The sequence below is a fragment of the Antechinus flavipes genome, chromosome 1 (assembly GCF_016432865.1).
Source record: "Antechinus flavipes isolate AdamAnt ecotype Samford, QLD, Australia chromosome 1, AdamAnt_v2, whole genome shotgun sequence".
NCBI classification, from domain to species: Eukaryota; Metazoa; Chordata; class Mammalia; order Dasyuromorphia; family Dasyuridae; genus Antechinus; species Antechinus flavipes.
Window position 1 is genome coordinate 144,540,784 of NC_067398.1, and position 20,866 is coordinate 144,561,649.

The 20,866-nt window shown below is 32.8% G+C and overlaps 1 protein-coding gene across 1 annotated transcript in view; it reads right to left on the bottom strand.

Moving 5' to 3' along the window:
- Positions 1-20,866, bottom strand: part of ERCC8 (ERCC excision repair 8, CSA ubiquitin ligase complex subunit) — a 55,936-nt gene that overhangs the window by 32,260 nt on the left and 2,810 nt on the right. Inside the window, exons 2-4 of the mRNA XM_051991078.1 lie at positions 17,472-17,567; positions 16,604-16,705; positions 6,149-6,272 (exon numbers count right to left, since the gene is read on the bottom strand). Coding sequence (XP_051847038.1) covers positions 6,149-6,272; positions 16,604-16,705; positions 17,472-17,567 — 322 coding nt within the window. The remainder of the gene's footprint in view (positions 1-6,148; positions 6,273-16,603; positions 16,706-17,471; positions 17,568-20,866) is intronic.

Consider the following 20,866-nt stretch of genomic DNA (forward strand, 5'->3'; position numbering starts at 1 on the left):
CCTTAATATCTTTAAAAGACATTGAAGGTCTCAAGACAAAGGAAACTGGAGTGTGCTGGTTCTAGTCTAACATTTTAAGAAGGAAAGGAAAAAAAAAAGAGTAAAAAAATTAACCACTGAAGATTTTTTTTTGTCACATCAGAAGTGAGAACAGTATACAAATCTGGAGCAAGGAGTGGCAAGAGTAGTTATCAGATGAATTTACTCTCTCATGGACAAAAGAAGATTGAACAAAGTGACTGCACATGCACTCACAGAGTGACTAGTGCAGAAATATATCAAGGAGGCATAGATGGGGTGTATTTATAGAAGGTGGACAAAAAGAAATGTCTATTTAAGAATAGATACTTGAACTAATACAGAGTAAAGCAAATGAAAGCAAATTGCTTAAGAAATTAGTAGAGCAATGACAAACAATGGCACCAGAAGACCTATAATAAATATGTTATCTACCTTCTTGATAAAGTGGCAATGGACTTTAGATGCAGGGACATATAACTTTTTTTTTTTTTGATATGGCCACTGACTGGATTTATTTTGCATGTCTACATTTAGTTGTTGAAAGATTTTTTTTTTCTTTTCCTTTTTATAATGGAAGTTAAAGAAGGCTAAGAATAGTGATATACCTCTCAAGAAAAAAAGAGGGCCATTAAAACTTTTTTTAAAAAAATGCACAGAAGAGAATAAAAGGAAGGGAGAACCTTACAAGTAGGACAATTTTTTAAAAAGCGCAAACTGCATAGAAAAGGTTCATGGTTTCATATATAATCTTTTTAGGCTCAACTTCAAATACAGAAATGCTCAATTTTTGGATTAGTGTTTAAATGCAAAATAAGCAAAAAAAAAAAAAAAAAAAAAAGCAAAGTACTAACTTAGTACTGTCCAAAGTAAAATTTGAAGAAAACAAACAAAATGGATCATAAGATACTATAAAGTTATATTCTCCTTAAATTGTTAGTATAAAAGTGAGGAAGAACTTATTTTTGGGTAAGTTGAGGCTCTAAGATTTCAATTTTGAAGAATTTAAATAAATTCACATATGTTAAAACTATAATAGGGAAATTAGGGATGATGAGGCATAAGCCATTCCTTGTGAGGTTCATGTCAGGGAGAAAAATTATGAAATTACATATAAGTGGCACTTTCAGATATGATGTTGAGCTGAATGGACCAGTATGCTACTTCTTGGGAAGGGAAAAAAGAAGTGAGGGAGAAGAAAAGGGAAACTATATTGAAATAAAGTGAATGAGTCCTCTAACACTGATACAGTAGATAGAGCATTGGACTTCAAATCAGAAACACCTAGGTTTAATCTCTACATGAGATTGTCGCTAGATTGATAACTTACAACCTCTCTGGGCTTTAGTTTTCTCATCAACAAAATAAAATGGATGATCTGAATAACTTCTAAAATCTCTTCCAGCTCTAAATTTATAATCCTATGATTTTTATTTATATGCGAGCACAGCAAAATTGCTTCACAGAAAGCCTAAATAGATGAAACATTAATTTCTGTTCTTAAAGAACTGAGGATTTGCCTTGCCTTCATTTTCAATGGCATGTTTTAAACAAAGACAAATAATTTAAAAGTAGAAAAAAGACAGATTTTCAAAATGATCTATCAAATATTTTTAAAGTTTTCTTCTAGAAATCTAGCAAAATAAATTGTGCTTACAGTTGTCAAAATTAGAAAAAGATTTTTTATTATATAAACAATGCATTTTTATTGAGTTCCTCTATGCTGAGTACATACAGAAAAATATTCAAAGTAATACTCTGTATTAGGAAAGAAAAAATAAAAGCAATGGACACATTTTCATTTTTTGATTGAAAAACAAAGTTCCTTTTTACAACCTTAGGGTGGCAGTCACTACTTCTTTCACTAGGAACCTCTTAATTGTATTCTTTATCAAAAAACATTATAAGCTAAGAAAATCAGAGCAAAATAATGTTGCAAAAATCAAGGGTAATACTTAATAAGCTATTAGCTAACTATATTAGAAATAAATCTTTCATGATAAAATCTTAAGAAAATATCACTTCAAAAATTATTTAAAGAGTATATTTCCTTACTCCATAGAAAATTTTTCTTTAGGATTTTAGTATGACTTTCTAAAATTGTTTTTATAGAAATTCCTAAGCATTACCTCAGTTGTTTAAAACTTTTCGAGAAAATGGTCAAGATTGACAAAAATTTGGTTGTTGTCTAGCCTTCTAGACTCACCTATACAAGATTGCATTAGTCCTCAATAAGAACCACAACAACAAAAAAAACCTCACGACTCCTTAAACAACTAGCAGTAGCAAACTGAAAAAAAATATTGATTCTTAATTTTTGGCAGTGGCACATTTTATTTTTCTTGTTACCTAAGTCTATTCAAATATGGCCCAGGTCAAAATAATGACAGTAATCAAGTATTATTTAATTCTGAGCCACAAAGTTGCTCTTGTACTTACTGGATTATCATATATTTTCCAAAAGTATAGAATTTCAATTAGCAAAGGCATGTTACTATATAATTTTAATTAGCAAAGGCATGTAACTATAATGTTCATTAGTAATTTAGATTCATATTTTTATATTGATCAATATTATTTATTCTTGCATTGAATAACTGTTAAATCTGTTTTGTGCCTAAAGGTGCTAGAAGCTACACAAGAAATACAGAGTATAGAACAGTAATTTAGTTAGAAAGATAGATTGTAATAGTCATTTAACAAGGCAAATAATATACAAGTAGATGGTAAAGACAAAAGAAATTCAGCAAAAAGGAAGACTATTTTGGGTAAGAAAATTTCAGAAAGGAAAAAGGACCATCAAAATTAATGCTTGAATTTAGGTAATAGTCTTAATTCTAAGACCTGAGGCTGCATATAAAGACTAATGACCCATAAAGGTTCTGCAGTGTTTAGTGGGGGATCAACCTAAATAGCAGGAGAGAGTAGCTTTGGAATATCAGGAAATAAGATGGCAGAAAGTAGACATTGCCTAAATTCTTTCTAATTTCCCTCAGAATGAACCCTAGATCAAGTCTCTAAGTCTTTTTAGAGAGTCAGAACCCACAAACATTCAGCGTGGAATAATTTTCCTACTTAAGATATCTTAGAAGGACTTGTGGAAAAGTCTATATCATTGGGCAGGGGGAATACAGTCCTATACTGTCAGGCAGAGGCCAAGTGTGGGAAGGGCTGGAAAAGAATCTAGTGAGAGGCTCTTTGCCAAAATACTATAGTGTTGGTTACTCTGTCTTGGCTCAGATGGCCAGCAGATTAGCAGATCAGTTGTGAGACCTCCAACTCAAGTACAGAAGGCAAACTGTGAGTCCTGAATCCCAGCATAAAAGGCAGGACTTGTCCAGGATCATCCAGTGCAGTGGGAAAGCTTGCAGAATGACCAGTCCCAGCCCCAGCCCCAGCCCTCCTGCAAAAGAGCTTGGGACAATTTCTCTTGGACCCGAGAAGCAGAGGTCAACTTTTTAAAATGAGCAAAAAAGTAAAAAAGAACTCTTATCAAAAGCAACTATACAAACAGGGAAGATCAGAAGACAAATCCAGAAGAGGACAGCAAAGACAAAAAGCTTTCACATGAAACTTCAAAGAGGTATATAAACTGGTCTCCAGCTCAAAAGGCTCTCTTGGAAGAGTTCAAAAAGGATCTTAAGAGAAGTAGAAAGAAAATGGAAAAAGAAATGAGTGTTATGCAGAAGTATGAAAAGCTGCGGGAAGGAGCCAATAGCTTAGAAAAGGAAACAAAAATGAATTGAAGAAAACAACTTAAAAATAAATTTGGTGAAATGGAAAATATATATATTTAAGAAAATAGTTTCTTAACAAATAAATTTGGCAAAATGGAAAAGAAAGCAACTCCTTGAAAAACAGAATTGGTGAAATGGAAAAATTGAGCACCTCCTTAAAAAACAGAATTGGCAAAATAGAAAAAAAAATCCACTGAACAAAACAACTCTTTTAAAAGTATAACTGATCAAATGTAAAAAGAGGGGAAAAAAACCTAAATGAAGAAAATAATTCACTAAATATAAATTAGACAAATGGAAGTGAATGGCTCAATAAGACATCAAGAATCAGTTTAAAAACACCCCCTTCCCTCCCCCCCCCCAAAAAAAAAAAACCCAGAAGATGTAAAATACCTCAATGGAAAAACAACTGACTAGAAAATAGATCCAGGAAACAATCTAAGAATTATTGGACTAACTGAAAGCCATAATGGGGGAAAAAAAAAAAAAAAAGCCTAGACAACATCTTTCAAGAAATCATCAAGAAAAACTGCCCTGACATTCTAGAACCAGAGGATAAAATAGTCATTGAAAGAATCTGCCAATGACCTTCTTGAAAGAGATCCTAAGATGAAAACTCCAAGGAAAATTGTAGTTAAATTCCAGCATTATCAAAGTAAGGAGAATATACTGCAAGTAGCCTTAAGGAAACAATTCAAATATTGAGGAGCTACAATCAGGATTATCCAGAACTTACCAGCTTCAAAGAGCCTGGAATATGATATTTCAGAAGGCAAAGGAGCTTGGATAACCAAAAATCTATCCAGCAAAACTAAGCAATATCTTTCAGGGGGAAAGATGGGCATTCAATGAAATAGGGGATTTTCAATCATTTTTGATGAAAAGATCAGAACTGAACAGAAAATATGATCTTCAAATATAAGGCTAAAGAGAAGCATAAGAAGGTAAAAAGGTAAAAAGGGAAGGAAAAAAGTTTTTTAAATGTTAAAATGTTTACATCTCTTTGATCCTTCATAGGGAAGGATTAAATGAGATAATATATAAGAATTATGTAAACTATAAATACTTTGATATTTCAAACATCTAAAATTTTACTACATCTCCATTAATCACAATCCCTCAATAGATGGTCTCTGAGTATTTGATGGACAAAAAAATTCATTACCCTGTGGCTAATGAGGTGACAGAGTTCCACTGTACAAAGTCAGGGTGATCTTTAGATATAATAAGCATATAATCCATCCTTGTTTCTCTATTCAAAACCTTCCAAGTTCAGTAGTATCTAGAGTTATGCTCTGCTGGCAGCTTTTGAGAGACCAGGATTACAAAAATCCATACAAAAGGAGATGCCAGAATAGAACTTTAATAATCTGTAACATTATAGAAATGTAAGCTATCACTATCAAGGTAAACATTAAATGCCAGACCGAGAAATTCCTCTTATAAGATGAAAAAAAATTTTTTTCAACAAAAAAGTAACATGATAAAGTCATGATTTTAGGAAGATTCATCTTTAGTGACAGGAATAGAACAAAGGGAGAGATAACAGAAATGGGGAAGGAGTTAGGAAGCTATTTAGTTATGAGGAAATGAGGGTCTCATTTAGATGATGGCAACAATAAGAAAGAAGAGATAAATGAAACATTTTTAAGGGAAGAACTCACAGACTTAGTGAACAACTAAGCCATAAGAAACAAAAGATAAGGAAGAATTAAGGAAATCTTCAGAAAGAATTCCAATTAAAGCAATTAAGAGGACCATATATAGAAAGAGGAAATTTGAGAATTGAAAACTCATGAGTTTTGGATGTACTGAGTTTGATGTGATGACATCAAAGGCAAGAGGAACTATAGGCCTGCCAAATGTGTGCATACACATTCCAAAAGGAAACTTTTGGGTAAAGAATCCCTACCAATGTAGATCAGCACCTTCTTTGAAAATTACAGTATAATTTAGAGTTTTTCTACACTTTAGATGCCTTTATAATTTAGAGTTGCCTAGAGCACTGAAAAGTCAAATGACCTGCATTTGCAGTATATATGAAAAGTAGGTCTTGGGCCAAAATCTAGCTTTACTCCCTATGGTACCACATTACTTTTCTTGCCTGTTTTTAAAGAAGGTGAAATTATTAGTTATAATAATGATAGATTTAAATGAATACATCTGTCTACACATAAATATCAGGGCTAATAACCTTTCCTTTTAAATAACTGGCAATAAAGATGAATAAAATGATTTCCCCAAAAGATCATATGAATTTTCACTGTTGCTTATATTTAATAAGCTGTATTAGTTTTCAGTGTTGTCAGAATTATCAACCTTGATAGCATTATCAATAAATAGACCAAGGATTGAATTAGTCTTTATCCTTTTAGCAATTTAAATATACTTACTTGTAATGTGTTTGTGTCCCATATTTTCAGAGTTTTATCAAAAGAACTTGAGGTGAACATGCCGGTATCATGAGGATACCATTGTACTGTCTCAACACTGTATTTGTGAACATCAGGATGGTTTCTATAAAGCAGGAATAGACAATATTAGGTTCCAAATGTTTCAAACAAAACATTATTCTTTATTCTAACATCACCAAACTGACTTCATCACTCAACTGTACCTGCTCACTTCAAAGTTACCAGTGATCAAATACGGTCTTTTGATTTTTTTTAACATTATAATAATTTCCCATATCCCCCTTCCACAACCTCCTCCACCTCTGCCTCCTGGGAGCCATTTCAAATAACAAATGATGTTTTTTTAGGACACAATTTTTTTAAAAATCAGCATAAATGATCAACAAATATAAAAAGTCTAAAAATATGTACAATGTTCAACTCTTTTGGCTCTCTTACTTTTCTGCAGAGGGCCAAGGGAAAAGTGTCTTCTCACATGTTTTCTTTTGATCCATTGCTCTACTCTTTTATAATTTCACAACATACACTTCTGAATTTTTGTATGTGATTTTCCTTTCCTTTTACATGGTTGTATATTACATATTATGTATACTGTCTTCTTAGCTATCAGTTCAGATAATCAGCTTTCCTTGCTTCTCTGTATTCATCATATTCATCTCTTAGAACAAAGAAATATTACATTATAGCTGAGAACTATTTGGGCAGTATCACATTTTCCAATTGATAGGCATATAATTTGTTTCCTATTCTTTGCTATCATCAAAATATGCTGCTATAAATATTTTAGCATGTATTTCTTATTAATGGTTGCTTTGGGATATAATCACAGTAATGGAATCTCTAGGTCAACAGTCACTTTGATTTGCATAATTCCAAATTACTTTTCAAAATGGTTATATTAATTCACAGTTCTACCAACAATGTGCCAGCGGAGCTATCTTTCCACAACCTTTCTACACTGAATATTCTCATCTTTGCCAATATAAAAGACATTTTATGTAGGGTGAAACCCAAGAGTTCTTTTGATTTATATTTTTCTTATTAATGGTTTGGAACTTTTTAATTAATGGTTTGCAATTTTTTTTTTTTGAGAATTACTTGTTCATATCATTTGACAATGAATCTATTATGGAATGTTTTTTGGCTTTACATGAGTGTTTGTTAATTGATTTTATATATATCTTAAATATTTACATATCACAGAAATTTGATGTAATGATTACTTTCTTTTTTTAGCCTAGGTACATTAATTTCACCCACACATAAGTTTTTCAGCTTCATGTAATCAAAGGTATCTATTTTATCTTTTGTAATTACCTTTGCCCCTTGTTTGGTTCAAAATCCATTTCATACCCATACTGTGACAGGTGTATAATTTGGTTCACTTGTAATGTTTTTTAATAGTATGATCTCTAAAATTAAGGTCACATATCTATTTAGAATGTATTGTGAATGTGGTATAAATGCTGGTCTAAACATACTTTCTGCCAGACTGTTTTTCAGTTTTCTCAGGAGTTTTAATCAAACAGTAAGTTCTTTCCTAAGTAATTTGTTTTCTGATTTATTGAATTTTTTTCTTTCTAATTTTCCCTTGTCTAATCTACTCACAATCTACCTACCTTTTGATTTTTTTTAACCATTACCAGAAAGTTTTGATGACTGCTACTTTAAATAGTCTGAGGTGTGGAAATGCTATTCTACCTTTCCCTCTTCCTTTTTTGATCATTCTCATGGATATTCTAGATCTTTTGATGTTTCCAAGTGAATTGCTATTTGATTAAGTTTTATAAAATATCTTTGATAATTTGATCTGTATAGCATTAAAAATATAAATTAACTTTGGTAGCACTGTGATTTTTGTCATATTGGCATAGCCCAGTCATGAATATTGAATAGTCTTACTGTTTTTAAAGTTGTTCTTTATTTCCTTAGTAGTATTTTGTAATTTAATTTATACAAGGCATTTTAGTGCTTTGGTAGATTGATCTCCACACATTTTATAAATTTTGTTGTGATCTGAAATTGAATTTCTCTTTCTATTACTGACTCTTGGTTTTGCTATTTTGCCATTACACAGAAATGAATTTGATTTTTGAAGGTTTATTTTGTAGTCTACAATTTGGCTAAAGTTATTATTTCAGTATTTCTGTGGATTCCCTAGAATTTCCCACTAAAAAGTATCATATTATTGGCAAACACGGATGGTTTCTCTCTTCTCTTTAGTAATAGTGAGGAAAGTGGACATCCTTGGTTTACTCATATAACCAATGATCTTTGAATTGTCATATTAGATAGTCTTTTGGCAGTTCTAAACCTTCTTAATCTAACTCTCCTTCTAGATACTCAATCTTCTTTGGATTTTCCATACATCACTGTCTTGGTTTGCCCTGTCTAGCTGTTCCTCAGCCTATTTGGTTGGATCATCATCTAAACTATTATCCCTTAATTCAGAGTTTTCTGAAAGATTCCGTCCTGGGTCATAGTCTTTTATTCTTCTATATTCTTTCTTGGCAATCCCATAAGCTTCCATGGGTTTAACTACCAAATCTATGCAAATGATTCCCTAATCTTTATATCTAGCCATAGTCTCTCTCTTGAACCTTAGTCTTTTAGCACCAATTAACTACTGAACATAATAAAATGGAAGTCCCAGAGACATCTTAAACACAGCAGGTCCAAATACTTTGTCATTGCTATCTGCCCTTCTCTACTCTCTTCTAAACTTTCCCATTTCTGGAAAAAAGGCACAAATGTCATTCATCTCAGGTTCATGATCTCAAAATCAGCCTGGACTTCTACATTTCCCCTCCCCACACACTCAATTAGCTGTCACATCTTGTCATTTCAACCTTTAAAGCAATATCTTTTGCTTTTAAACCTTTCTTTAGAAATACAAGGCTAACATCTAAGCTAAGGTCTTCATCACTGTAATAGTTTTCTGAATGCTTTATCCTTTATTTAAATGCCAGTTTATATTACTAAGATAGAAGACTGACCTTGAAACCTTCTGATTAAAATTCTTCAAAGTGTCCTAGGACTAGTAGGACCAAATACCATCTCTTCAGTTTAGCAATTAAAGCACTTTACAATCTGGCACCTCTCCTACCTTTTAAGAATTATATATTCCCCTTTATGTATGCCATAATATAAACAAAATGGCTTATTAGATATTCCACCAGTGGAGAGGCCTATACTAGAGATAAATTTCCCTTTACCTTCTCAGGTTCAAACAGTCAAAGGGTAACTCTTAGTCTAAGCTGTTTATGATTCCCTGCACCTTCCTCCCCAATTATTCTTGCTTCTCTCTCTTGAATTATTTTACATTCACTTATCTGTATATTTGTTGTTTCCCCAAGAAGACAAAGTTTCTTGAGGACAAGTTTTCATTTCTGTCTAAGTATTTCTAGAGCAACGTTTCTTAAACTGTGAGTTGCAACTCCATAAGGGGTATCATAACTAAATGCAGAGGTTATGAAACTATGATTTATTTTCAGTAAATGTTTGATTTGTACACATATACTTGGGATCATGGAAAAATTTCTTGAGCAAAAAGGGATTGTGAGTGGAAAAAGTTTTAAGAAGCCCTGCCCTAGACCACAACATAATGCTTTATATATGTTAAGTACTTAATAAATGTTTTGGGCTTCATTTGATCTACAGCTGTGGTTTGGTATAGAGAACTAGTGAGGAAACCCCTTTTTTTATCAAATAAGAACATCCACTGTTTTGCAACTTATAGCCTAAGAGAATTACCTGGTGCACTCAAAGCCAATATGTGTCAGAGGCCAGCCTCAAACCCAGATCTTCCTGACTGAAGTTCGCTCCCAATCCATTATGTGAATCTGCTTACAACTGTTTACTAAATTCAATTCAATAAGTATCAGAGTAGGACTTTAGTGCAGGATAATACACATTAAACACTGAATTAACAATAATTTACTTTTCCTTCTTTTAATTTAGATGATCTCTTGGTGGACGATTTAGATGCCCCAGAATTCTTAAAAAAACAAAAACAAAAACAAAAAAAAACCTGCCACAGAAAATATGAAGTAATACTTCTTTAATTTTCTCTAAGAAATGGAGATTCTTAGAACAACCTCACAGACTAACCCAGAATTTTTTCTTTTACTTTTCTTGCTTTTTCACCTCTGCTTTGGATATGATAAAGCATAGGTGACTAGAATAAAGAGCAGAGCTTCACATTCCAGTAGAAACAAAACATTAGACTTAGAATTATAAACCAGGTGCAGCTACTGGATCCACCAATTAATCCCTCATGAGGATATTACAGAGATCAAATAAAACAAAGTGAAGCATTTTGTAATTTTTAAGGCCTACGTAAATATAAGCAATTTAATCACAAAATAACGAGCACATCCTTATGGTCTAAGAGGCATTCTCAAAAAACTCCCCCCCCCCCAAAAAAAAAAAACAAAAAACCTGCAAAAACATGGACAAGACATCATATCTTGTCTAACTGGTGTGCTTGCTGTGAATATTAACTGAAATCATTTAATCAACAGATTAAAAACAGGAAACTGAAATATGGATACTATTTAAGCGTCTTTGAATGAGTAGAGCAGTTAAAAATGTGAACTGCCTCATTATCTACTCTTTCCTCAAAACATTTTCTTTAAATCAGAATCAAGTTAACTCTAGATTATTTTTTTTCAATTGGGTGAGGAAATCATAAGATCTTTAGAGAAGATGACTCAACCACTGTAATGAGTTAAGTAGAATTCAGTTCAACGAACATTTATTGAGTACCTACGATGTAAAAGTATGTCCTATACAGAGAAAAAAGTGGAGGTAGGAAGACTTTTTAGGAGGCTGCTGCCAAAAAGTCCTTACAATAAGGGGCAGAAAAAAAAGCAGGGGAATAGAGAGAAAATGATGGATTTGAGAACTATTTAGAAAGTAAGTTTAAAAGAATTGTGAAATGATTGGATATGGCAGATAAGATATAGAAATAATATACTATTAGTTACTAATGCAGTATCCCTAATGAAGACCATATGCACTATATATTAAAAATATAAATTAATATGAAAAGCAGCAAGGTATAATGGTTAGATTACTAGGCTATGCATTGGGAAAATCTGAATTCAATCCCCCACTTAATATCTTTTAGTTGGGAACATGCAGACAAGTCATTTAACTTCTCCAAGTATCAATTTCATCATGTATCATTTGATATAACAACATTCTTTATTCATATACCTAACTGTGTTTTACAGAATTTAAAGTACTGTGTAAACAATTGGTTATTATTACATGAGGATATTCATGAACCTGAAACAGGAAGCAGAGTGGAAAACATCTAAGTGAGGATCAACAGACAAAAAAAGAAGAGTAATAAAACTGTGGAGAGAGATTACAATGACTTTAGCAGAAGGAGGACGTACTGATTGTTTGGAAAACAGATCATATACCTGGCACTGAAGCATGCTAAGAGAATGATGGAGGACACTTCATATATCCAGACAACTATTTTTCTGCTAAAAATACAACAGCTGATAAATTTTTAACTTAGCCTACTGATAATCTGATTTGTAAAAAAAGTGAGAGGATATGATAATCAGAAGTACTGTTTGGACCCAATTCTAATCAATTAAGTGGAAATTACTACCAAAGTAGAAATGATGATCTCTTGGTAGGAGACCATTTAGACAAAATAGTGATAGTAGGCTTTTAGATAGATAAAGCATTGTTAATTACTTACTATATGCAAGGCACTATATTAGATATTGGTGACACAAATACAAAAAAGCAAGACAGTTCTGTACTCAAAAAGTTTACATTCTAATGGAATAAAGCAGAGCTAGAAAATGGGGGAAGTGAAGGCTGATGGTCTGAGTTGAAGAGTGTTTTGGAGGTCTGGGCCCCTTAAGATTTTCAAAGCACTTCATATACATTATACCTTTTTAATCTTATGACAATCTGGGAGGTAAGTACAATAGCTACACATATTGTTATTTGCATGTTAAAAGATAAGAAACTAGAGGATTTGAGAGGTTAGGTGACTTAGATTACAAAGTTTCCAAGTCTCAGCTGTAGAGCCCAGATATTCCCAATTTCAAATCGTACACATTGTCTCTTTTTCCCATGCTTTCTTCCCCTGCAAGGAGGTCAGAGCTGCCTGAAGCTAAGCAGTCCTATTTCTTATTTAAAAACCTGGATCTTTTCTTGAAACTGGGTTTTGGTATACAGAAAAAAGGACTATGAGGCTGGCACCTGGGAATACACAGTAGACTTTAGAGCTATTAAGAACCTGCTGTCTTTTTCTATTTTGTTTTTTTCTTATTTTGTATTTAAATTTTAAATAAGTTTTTTTTTTTTTAAAGAACCTGCCAAGAACAGAGATTGAATTTGATTATCTCTCAAGTCACTTTCTCCTCAGTGACCCAAAGAAGAATATAAATTCAAACATTTACCAAGATTGTGAAGATGAGAATATGAAAAGTAAGGGGTATATACCACTGGTAGAAAAAAAAGTCAGAAAGAAGGACAAGGGTTTTTTGTTTGTTTGTTTGTTTTTTTTTTTTTTTTTTTTTGAAAAAAAATAAATTTGATTTTGGACAAGCTGAGTTTGAGGTATCTAAAGATATTATTCAGATGATATATCCTATAAGTATCTGGAGGGAAAGGATGGTTGATAGTGATAAATACTGCAGAGAACAAAAATATGAGTAGAGAAAATACGATCAGATTTAGCAATTAAACAATTACTGATTATGTTGGGGAGACCAGTTTTAGAAGAGTAATGAGACTGAAGATGGATTTAAAGGGTTAACAAGTATGTTGGAGTAAATAGAGGGATTTAATACAATTCTAGGTGTTTTGGGGAATTGTAAGTTCTATTGAAATTTTCTTTTAAAGGGTGAAGAGACTCTAGTTCATTTTTAAGGGACAGAGAAAGAACCAGCAGATAGGGAGAGACTGGAGATTAATGGGGAAAAATCTGCAGAATATGAGAAGTGATGGGATCAAGGGTAAATGAAGTGAATGTCTTGGCAAACTACATTCATCTCAATTCATAAAAAAAAAAAAAAAACCTGAAATTAAAAGCAGAAAAAAAAAAAAAGAGGGAGCTCTTGGTTAACAGTTTTTATTTTCTTAGTGAACTATAAATTGAGTTCCTTAGCAGAATAGTTGAAGAAAGGGATTAGTGTGAGTGGTTTGAAGGGAAAAGAGAAATTTGAAATAGCCTCTCTAGGGAATGGAAAAACAAATCAATTAGATACAAGATAAAAGATTGTCTTCTTATAATGAAGGTTCAGTTGAAATTAGGTAACATTAATTTTTAGTAGACCAGTTGGTCATCTTGTGGGATATTGTCCACTTCTACTCAAACATGAGTAGAAGCAAAGGTAGATGGTGGGGGTAATTTAAGGGTATAAAATAATCGAGAAGTAAAAAGAGCTTTGGGAAACTTCTACCTTAAGGAACAAGGATGAAGAAACAGAGGAGGATTGGTTAAAAGGCAAAACAGGCAGAGTATAGTCCCTCAGAAAGCAAGAGGCAATGAGAGTAAACAGAGAAGAGATGGTAAATGGTAAAGAAAGATATAGAAGGATCAAAAGGGGTAGGGACTGAGAAAATTTGATTTGGAAATTAAAGTCATTGTTGACCTTTAAGAGATTAATTTCAAGACACGGTACGACTATCTCCAATGGGTACCTCCAGTTTCTCTCTTCCTACTTGCTACATTACCAAATCTTCAAAGAATTCTTGTAGCCACATCTAATGTTTTTTTCTCTAACCTCAACCTTCTTGACCTCTCTGCAGCCTTTAATACTGTTGATCATTCTTTTATCTCTGATATTTCCTTCTCTGTAGGATTTTTTGACACTTCTCTCTGCTGGTCCTCTTACATATCTAACTACTCCTCTTTCTCCCTCATTAGGTCCTCATGGAAACCATGCCTTCTAACTAACAAATGTCTCTCAGGATTCTCTCTTGGGTCCTCTTCTCTTCTCCCTCTAAACTACTTCACTTAGTGATCTCATCAGCAAAATTGATTTAATTACCATCTTTATGCTAATAATTCTCTTATCTACTTATCCTGCTCCGAATTCCCTGCTAACCTCCAAATATGTTTTAGACATCTCAGAATGGATGTCTAAGTAGACATTTCAAACTCAATATGTCAAACAAAACTCATTATCTTTCCCCCAATAACCTTCCCCCACCTTCCTTATTACTCTAGAGGACAATACCATCTAGCCAGTCTCCCAGACTTGAAACTTAGGAGTCATACTGTATTTCTCACTAAATTTCTCTATCTCATCTACCCATCCCATCCACCAAAGCCCGTCAGTATGAAAACTTTTACGACTTCCCTTCTCTCCTCTGACAATTTAATCACTCTAGTTCAGGCCCTTATCATCTCATGTTTGGTCTATTGCAATAGCCTGCTGATGGGTCTGACTGCCTCAAGTCTCTCCCCATTCCAATTCAACCTCATTCAGCTACCAAAGAAATCTTCCTAAAGCACAGGTCTAACCAAATCATTTGCCTACTCAATAAATTCAGTGGTTTCTTATTGCCTCTAAGATCAATGCTCTGTTTGGCATTCAAAGCCCTTCATAACTTAGTCCTCTCCAACCTTTCCAATCTACTTATATTTTACTCCCCACATATACTTTTTGATCTAGTCTGATCTCCTAGCTGTTTCATGAATAAGAAACTTCATCTCTCATTTCTAGACAATTTCTTTAGCTGTCCCCCACACCCAGAATGCTTTCCTTCCTGGCTTTCCTTGCGCTCTCCAATTTCCAATTAAAATCCCATCTTTTACAAGAAGCTTTTCACAATCCTTCTTAATTATAGTTACTTTATCTTAATTATTTCCTATTTATTCTGTCTATACTTGTTTATACATACTTGTTTGTTTTTTTTCTCATCTTGTAGCTTGTGATTTCCTTTAAGGCAGAGATTGTTTTTGCCTCTTAATGTATCCCCTGTGCTTAGTATGGTGCCCAACACATACTAAGTGCTTAATGTTTACTGACTAACTAACCTGGAATCAAACTGAAAAATGGTTATCATATTTGGAGGTTAGCAGGGAATTCGGAGCAGGATAAGTAGATAAGAGAATTATTAGCATAAAGATGATAATTAAATCAATTTTGCTGATGAGATCACTAAGTGAAGTAGTTTAGAGGGAGAAGAGAAGAGAACCCAAGACAGAATCCTGATGTAGACTACTTTTTTTTTTTTTTTTTTTAAGAAATAGATTATGTTGGAGAAAATGACAAGGGGCAGTATTAAAGGGATTTTTTGTTTGGTTTGGTTTGATTTTTTATTAGGGAAATCTGAATAACAATAACAAGAAAAGCTTTTCTCTCAACTTACATAAAGAACTTCAAGAATGAAAGGGAAATGACTTTTTTATTCAATATAGAGAACAACAATACTCTATGCATTTCTTCATTTAAACTCCATCAGAGAGTGGATGTACTTCAGATATGTAGAATCAATAATTGAATGGCCAGGGACTGGATATACAAAGTAATTGATAAGTTCTTTATTAATTACTGAGTAATTTCAATAGGAAATTAAATACAAATGGAAAAAGAAAAAATTGAAGTTGTAGAAGACAAAATGGATATCTGCTTGAATAAGTCAGGAGATGGGAACAATGACTTAGACAAGGATCAGACCCAGAAACAGGTAAAGATAGAAGAAAATAGTCAAGAACATTAAGAAATTTCAGAGAATCAAAGAAAGGAGTTCAGAAAACTAAGCAGATTGCTGAATCTCAATGTAATAAAAGGCCCCATAATATGCTATAAATGTAGAAAGGCAGGGATTGAGAACTTCCTGAAAAAAAAAAAATCTTAAAATTGCTACAATAGGAAAGAGAGTAAAGAATAAGAAAATGAAGAGCAGTGAGGCACTGGAGAATAAGCACCACAAATTTAGACAGTGGGTGAAATCAGTGAGATTTCATTGATTTCTTTACTGTTTTAATAGTTAAGAAGTGAGAAGAAATGGTAGCGTTACCTAGGATATGATTATCAGAAGATAATATTGGGATGTCAGGGGAAATGATAAGTTCTAGGATGGTATATAAGAAATCATAAAGTGAAATATCATAATAGAGTGAAAACTAGTTTGGGAGTCAATCGGAATTAGAGTAAGGCTAGTCAGTCATCAAGATGGACATGTAGATGCAAAGAAAGAAAATATGCTAAAAGATTTATAAATTCCCATTTTAAAAAGTATATTCTAATATCATTTGGAAAGTACAATTCTCCTTATATTTTTGCTAATATTTTGAAAAGTTAGAGGATTTAGAGGTAATGATTATGTGTTTTTTGAATACAATTTTATCCTTTCATTTAATATACTATTATTTTCAAATTTGCATTTATACCAGAAAATATTTATATTAGCTCTCTGATGACTAATCACATTTTAAATACATACCTGCCCACAGAACAAACAGCTTTACAGGTGTAATGAACTTTTCGGCTGAAGTTTTCAAGGTCATAAAGTACAATAATGCCATCTGAACCACCTGATAACATGCTGTCAAAAAAAGAAAGACACTTTTTTATTTTCCATTTATTTGTAAATAACTGATTCCTTACTTCCATCAAGAGATTAAATTTCAAATAACTGAAATGTAGTAAATACTTAAATGTTCAACAAATTCAATTTTATTACAATTTGACATGGACCAAAATAGAGTTTACCACTGTACTACCTATAAAAGCATGGTTTGCTACCACTTTACAAAGGAATTTGTAACAGTCACACTGAACCATCCTAGAACAAACTGGTTTTTCAGACTTTTGCATATTATTATGCTAAGCAACAGTATTAAGTGTAGCAGAAGGTATACTAGGCTGGAATAAGACCTGAATTTGAATTCTAGATCCATCACTTATAAGTCACGTGACTATAATCTTTGTGAACTCTAGTTTTCTCAAATGTAAAGTGCATAAACATTATTTGCAAAGCCTACTTTATCAAGCTTATGAGGACCAAATGGTAATATGTTTGTAGAGAGCATTGTAAATCTTCAAGGGCTGTAGAAATATAAATTTAGACAGTGGTGTTAATATTGACTAATTCTTCACAAAAGCCAGTTATACAGGCTCTTTACTTGCCAACTTGTACTTAGTTTTGGTCGCATGTGTAAAATTACTTTTAAAAAGTCCAAACAATTTAGTAATTTGTTTGTTTTTTATTACTTCAAGATTGGCTTTTGGTGGCATTTTTTACTGACAAAGTTATGGGATCATATTTACTTAACAAAGAAATTCTATTAAATTACAAAAAATGAACTTACTATCTTCCCTCAACAGGTTCAATATCAAGGGTATTGACACCATTGCTATGTATTCTTTCCACTTCTCTGTCTTTGTTTAATTCCAGCTTTAAGACCCTTTAGGAAAAAAAATAAAAATTTTTGAAAAGAACAAATTAAAAACAATTTAAGAATGTAGAGGTTTTTGATTTCAGCAAAACTGAAATTCGGTAAAGTAATACTTTCTAGTTCACATTTAAACCCTTCTTCATCTTCATACTTGTAGCAGAAATCTAGTATTATTCCTAGTACAATTTTACCAATTTAATTAAATAAAAAGGCATTTTGTTTAAAAACAGAAAGGCATTTCATAAAGTTCTTCATGTTCACAGATTTGGAATTAGAGATTTTTCAAAAGTAAAGTTAAACATTAAAAATATACTTATGGTTTTGGCTGAGTTGAAAGATCTGAATTTGAATCCTAATTCAGCTAATACGTGATGAACTTTATATCTAAGGGCAAATCATTAGTCTGGGTCTTGGTTTCTTCCCTTAAAAAGACTGAAGGAGTTGAATCAGATGATATTATCTAAGTCTCAAGTAACTGTTTCCCCATGTTACCTCTGAAATATATTTTCTAAATTCAAGAAAATGAAAGTTTTTTTTTTTTTTTAAGTCTAATCACAGTCCTAGACTCATTTCAGGTTTCCTAGGAAAGAGTTAATAGTCCCCCAACCTAATTCTGTTTAAAAAAAAAAAAAAAAGTTTTACTGTTCAGATGAAATGATCTTAGGAACCTTTCCTTCTTGCTGACAGCAGCATAAATTGATATACAATGTGTTTTCTTCTCAACAATGCAGAAAACTTAGGCTATGAGTGTAACCTGGATCCCTATCATTAGGAATGTTCGTGAGTTAATGGAAAATTATTTTCCAAGCATAGAGCAGAGATGATCTTATACCAAGCTAGTTGGAGTAGGGAGTTTACAAGGTTCCTGCTAAAATGAAGGATTCAGTGTTCTAAAAGCTCACTCAAGGAAACTTTTAAAAATATACATCTTTAATCTTTTAATATATATGAGAGGAAATTTAATTCAATAACTATTAAGCATCTGTAGTTCACTTTTATATGTGTTGTTTCCTCCATAGAAGTAGAGACTGTTTTATGAATTGTTATTTGGCTAGTATAGAACCTGACACATCACAGGCACTTAATGCTTTTTGACCAATTATATTTATGTGTCAGCCACTCTGCTAGAGATATGACAAAAAGGAAATGGCTCCTGAATTTAAGGAATTCATATTTAAAGTGGGGGTGAGGAAGAAGGAAGGACAGAGCAGATTACGTACCAGATAAATAAATTTAAAAATATATAAAAAGAAATTCTGGGGAAGGACTAAAATAAGGGAGATCAGCAAAAACATCATGTAAGAATTGGCACTTAAATTGATACTTGAAAAGATAAAAATTTCTTTTTTTTTTTTTTGCATTTACTAGTTTATTGGAGCATTACACACAAATTAATGAAATATTTTCTCCTCTACGAAACTTGTCACTCATCCGGAGAGAGGATGTATCCTTTTGGATGGGTTGCCTTCTTCAGAGGATATTGTTGTTTCTTTTTTTTTTTTTTTTTTAAATTTTATTTTATTTAATAATAACTTTGTATTGACAGAATCCATGCCAGGATAATTTTTACACGACATTATCCCTTGCAATCACTTATGTTTCGTTTTTTCCCCTCCCTCCCTCCTCCCCCCCCCCCCAGGATGGCAAGCAGTCCTATATATGTTAAATATGTTGCAGTATAGAAAAGATAAAAATTTCAAGAGACAAAAATGAAAAGGGTCAGCATTTCAGATGGGTATAGACACAAAGAGAGGCAGGTGATAGAAATGTTAAGTGTGATCAACAATAAGTAGGCCAATTTGGCTAGGAGATAAAATGAGTGGAGAGGAGTGATATGTAGCTGTCTTGTAAAGGTAGATTGGAGCCATACTGTGAAGGGCTTAGATAACAAATAGAGGATTATGTATCTTCCCTTTGGGGCAACTGGGAGATACTGAAGGGTAGTGACACCATCAGCTTGCTTTTTTATAAACACTGAATTGGCAGCTATGTGAAATAAGTATTCGTAAGGGGAATAATGGAAACAAGGACATCAAAAATTAAGAAGCTAGAGACAGGGATCCTCAAACTACAGCCTGTGGGCGAGATGCGGCAGCTGAGGACATTTATCCCTCTCACCCAGGGCTATGAAGTTTCTTTATTTAAAGGCCCACAAAACTAAGTTTGTTTTTACTATAGTCCGGCCCTCCAACAGTCTGAGCGACAGTGAACTGACCCCCTATTTAAAAAGTTTGAGGACCTCTGAGCTAGAACAATAACAAAAGCTAGTGGGATTGCCAAAGAAAGAGGCAAAATGGTGGCTGAATGAAAAGAAGGATGCAAAGGATGTTGTGATGATAGAATGGAAAAGCCTTGGGATCTGCCTGTGTTTGAAGGATAGGGAAAAGGGATGAAATTAAAATGACTCCTAGGTTGCTGACCTGAGTGAATATTGCCTTTAAGAGAATTCAGGAAGTCTGAAGCAGGATGGGTTTAGGAGGAAAGATAATAAGCTCTGCTTTGATACTGTAAATTCAGGACAGAGATGAAGTCTAGATATACAGATTTCTCAGAAAGAAAAAAAGAACCTAGAATTAGGTTATACCCACAAAGGAAGAGATATGGATGATCCTTTTTCTAAAGAAAATTTAGAAGGAATAGTTAAGGCAGGAAGAATTTGGAACACAAGATTTTAGAATGTTGAAAACGATGTTTTGAAAATAGAGGTCACTGTTAATTCTAGAGAAGTTTCAGTTGAAACAATGGATATAAACAGTTTTTGCAGAAATATGGCTGGGAAAGAAAGGGGAGATATAGGAAAACTTGTAAATATATACTGTGATAGACAAAAGAAAACATTAAGAAAAAAAGTCCATTTCTTTAAATTAAGTCAGTTTAAGTTTTAATTACTTATTAGGGAGGCAATCTAGAACAGTAGAATGAGTACTGGTCTGGAGACAGAGGACCTAGGGATGATGCGGATGATCAGAAGACCAACTTCTGATGCTTACTTTCTGTGTTATGTTGGGTAACTCTATTGTCTCAAAATGATGATCTGTAAAAAAAGTGTGTGTAGCCCAATTAGACTAGAAAATGATTCTTTTTTGGATCTTTATTAAGATAAACAATGACTATATTAATTTCCCATTAGTTCAGAGTTTACTGTATTAAAGTTTTACCTTTTATTGTGGCATGGAAAAGTCTTGAGTTCTTAAACACTGTATCAACAGAACATAGGATATGTTGTTACTAAGTTAAACATTGTGTATGGATCTGGAGATAGTCTATAACATTATAACTATCTCCAAAGACCAACACAGCAATGTTCA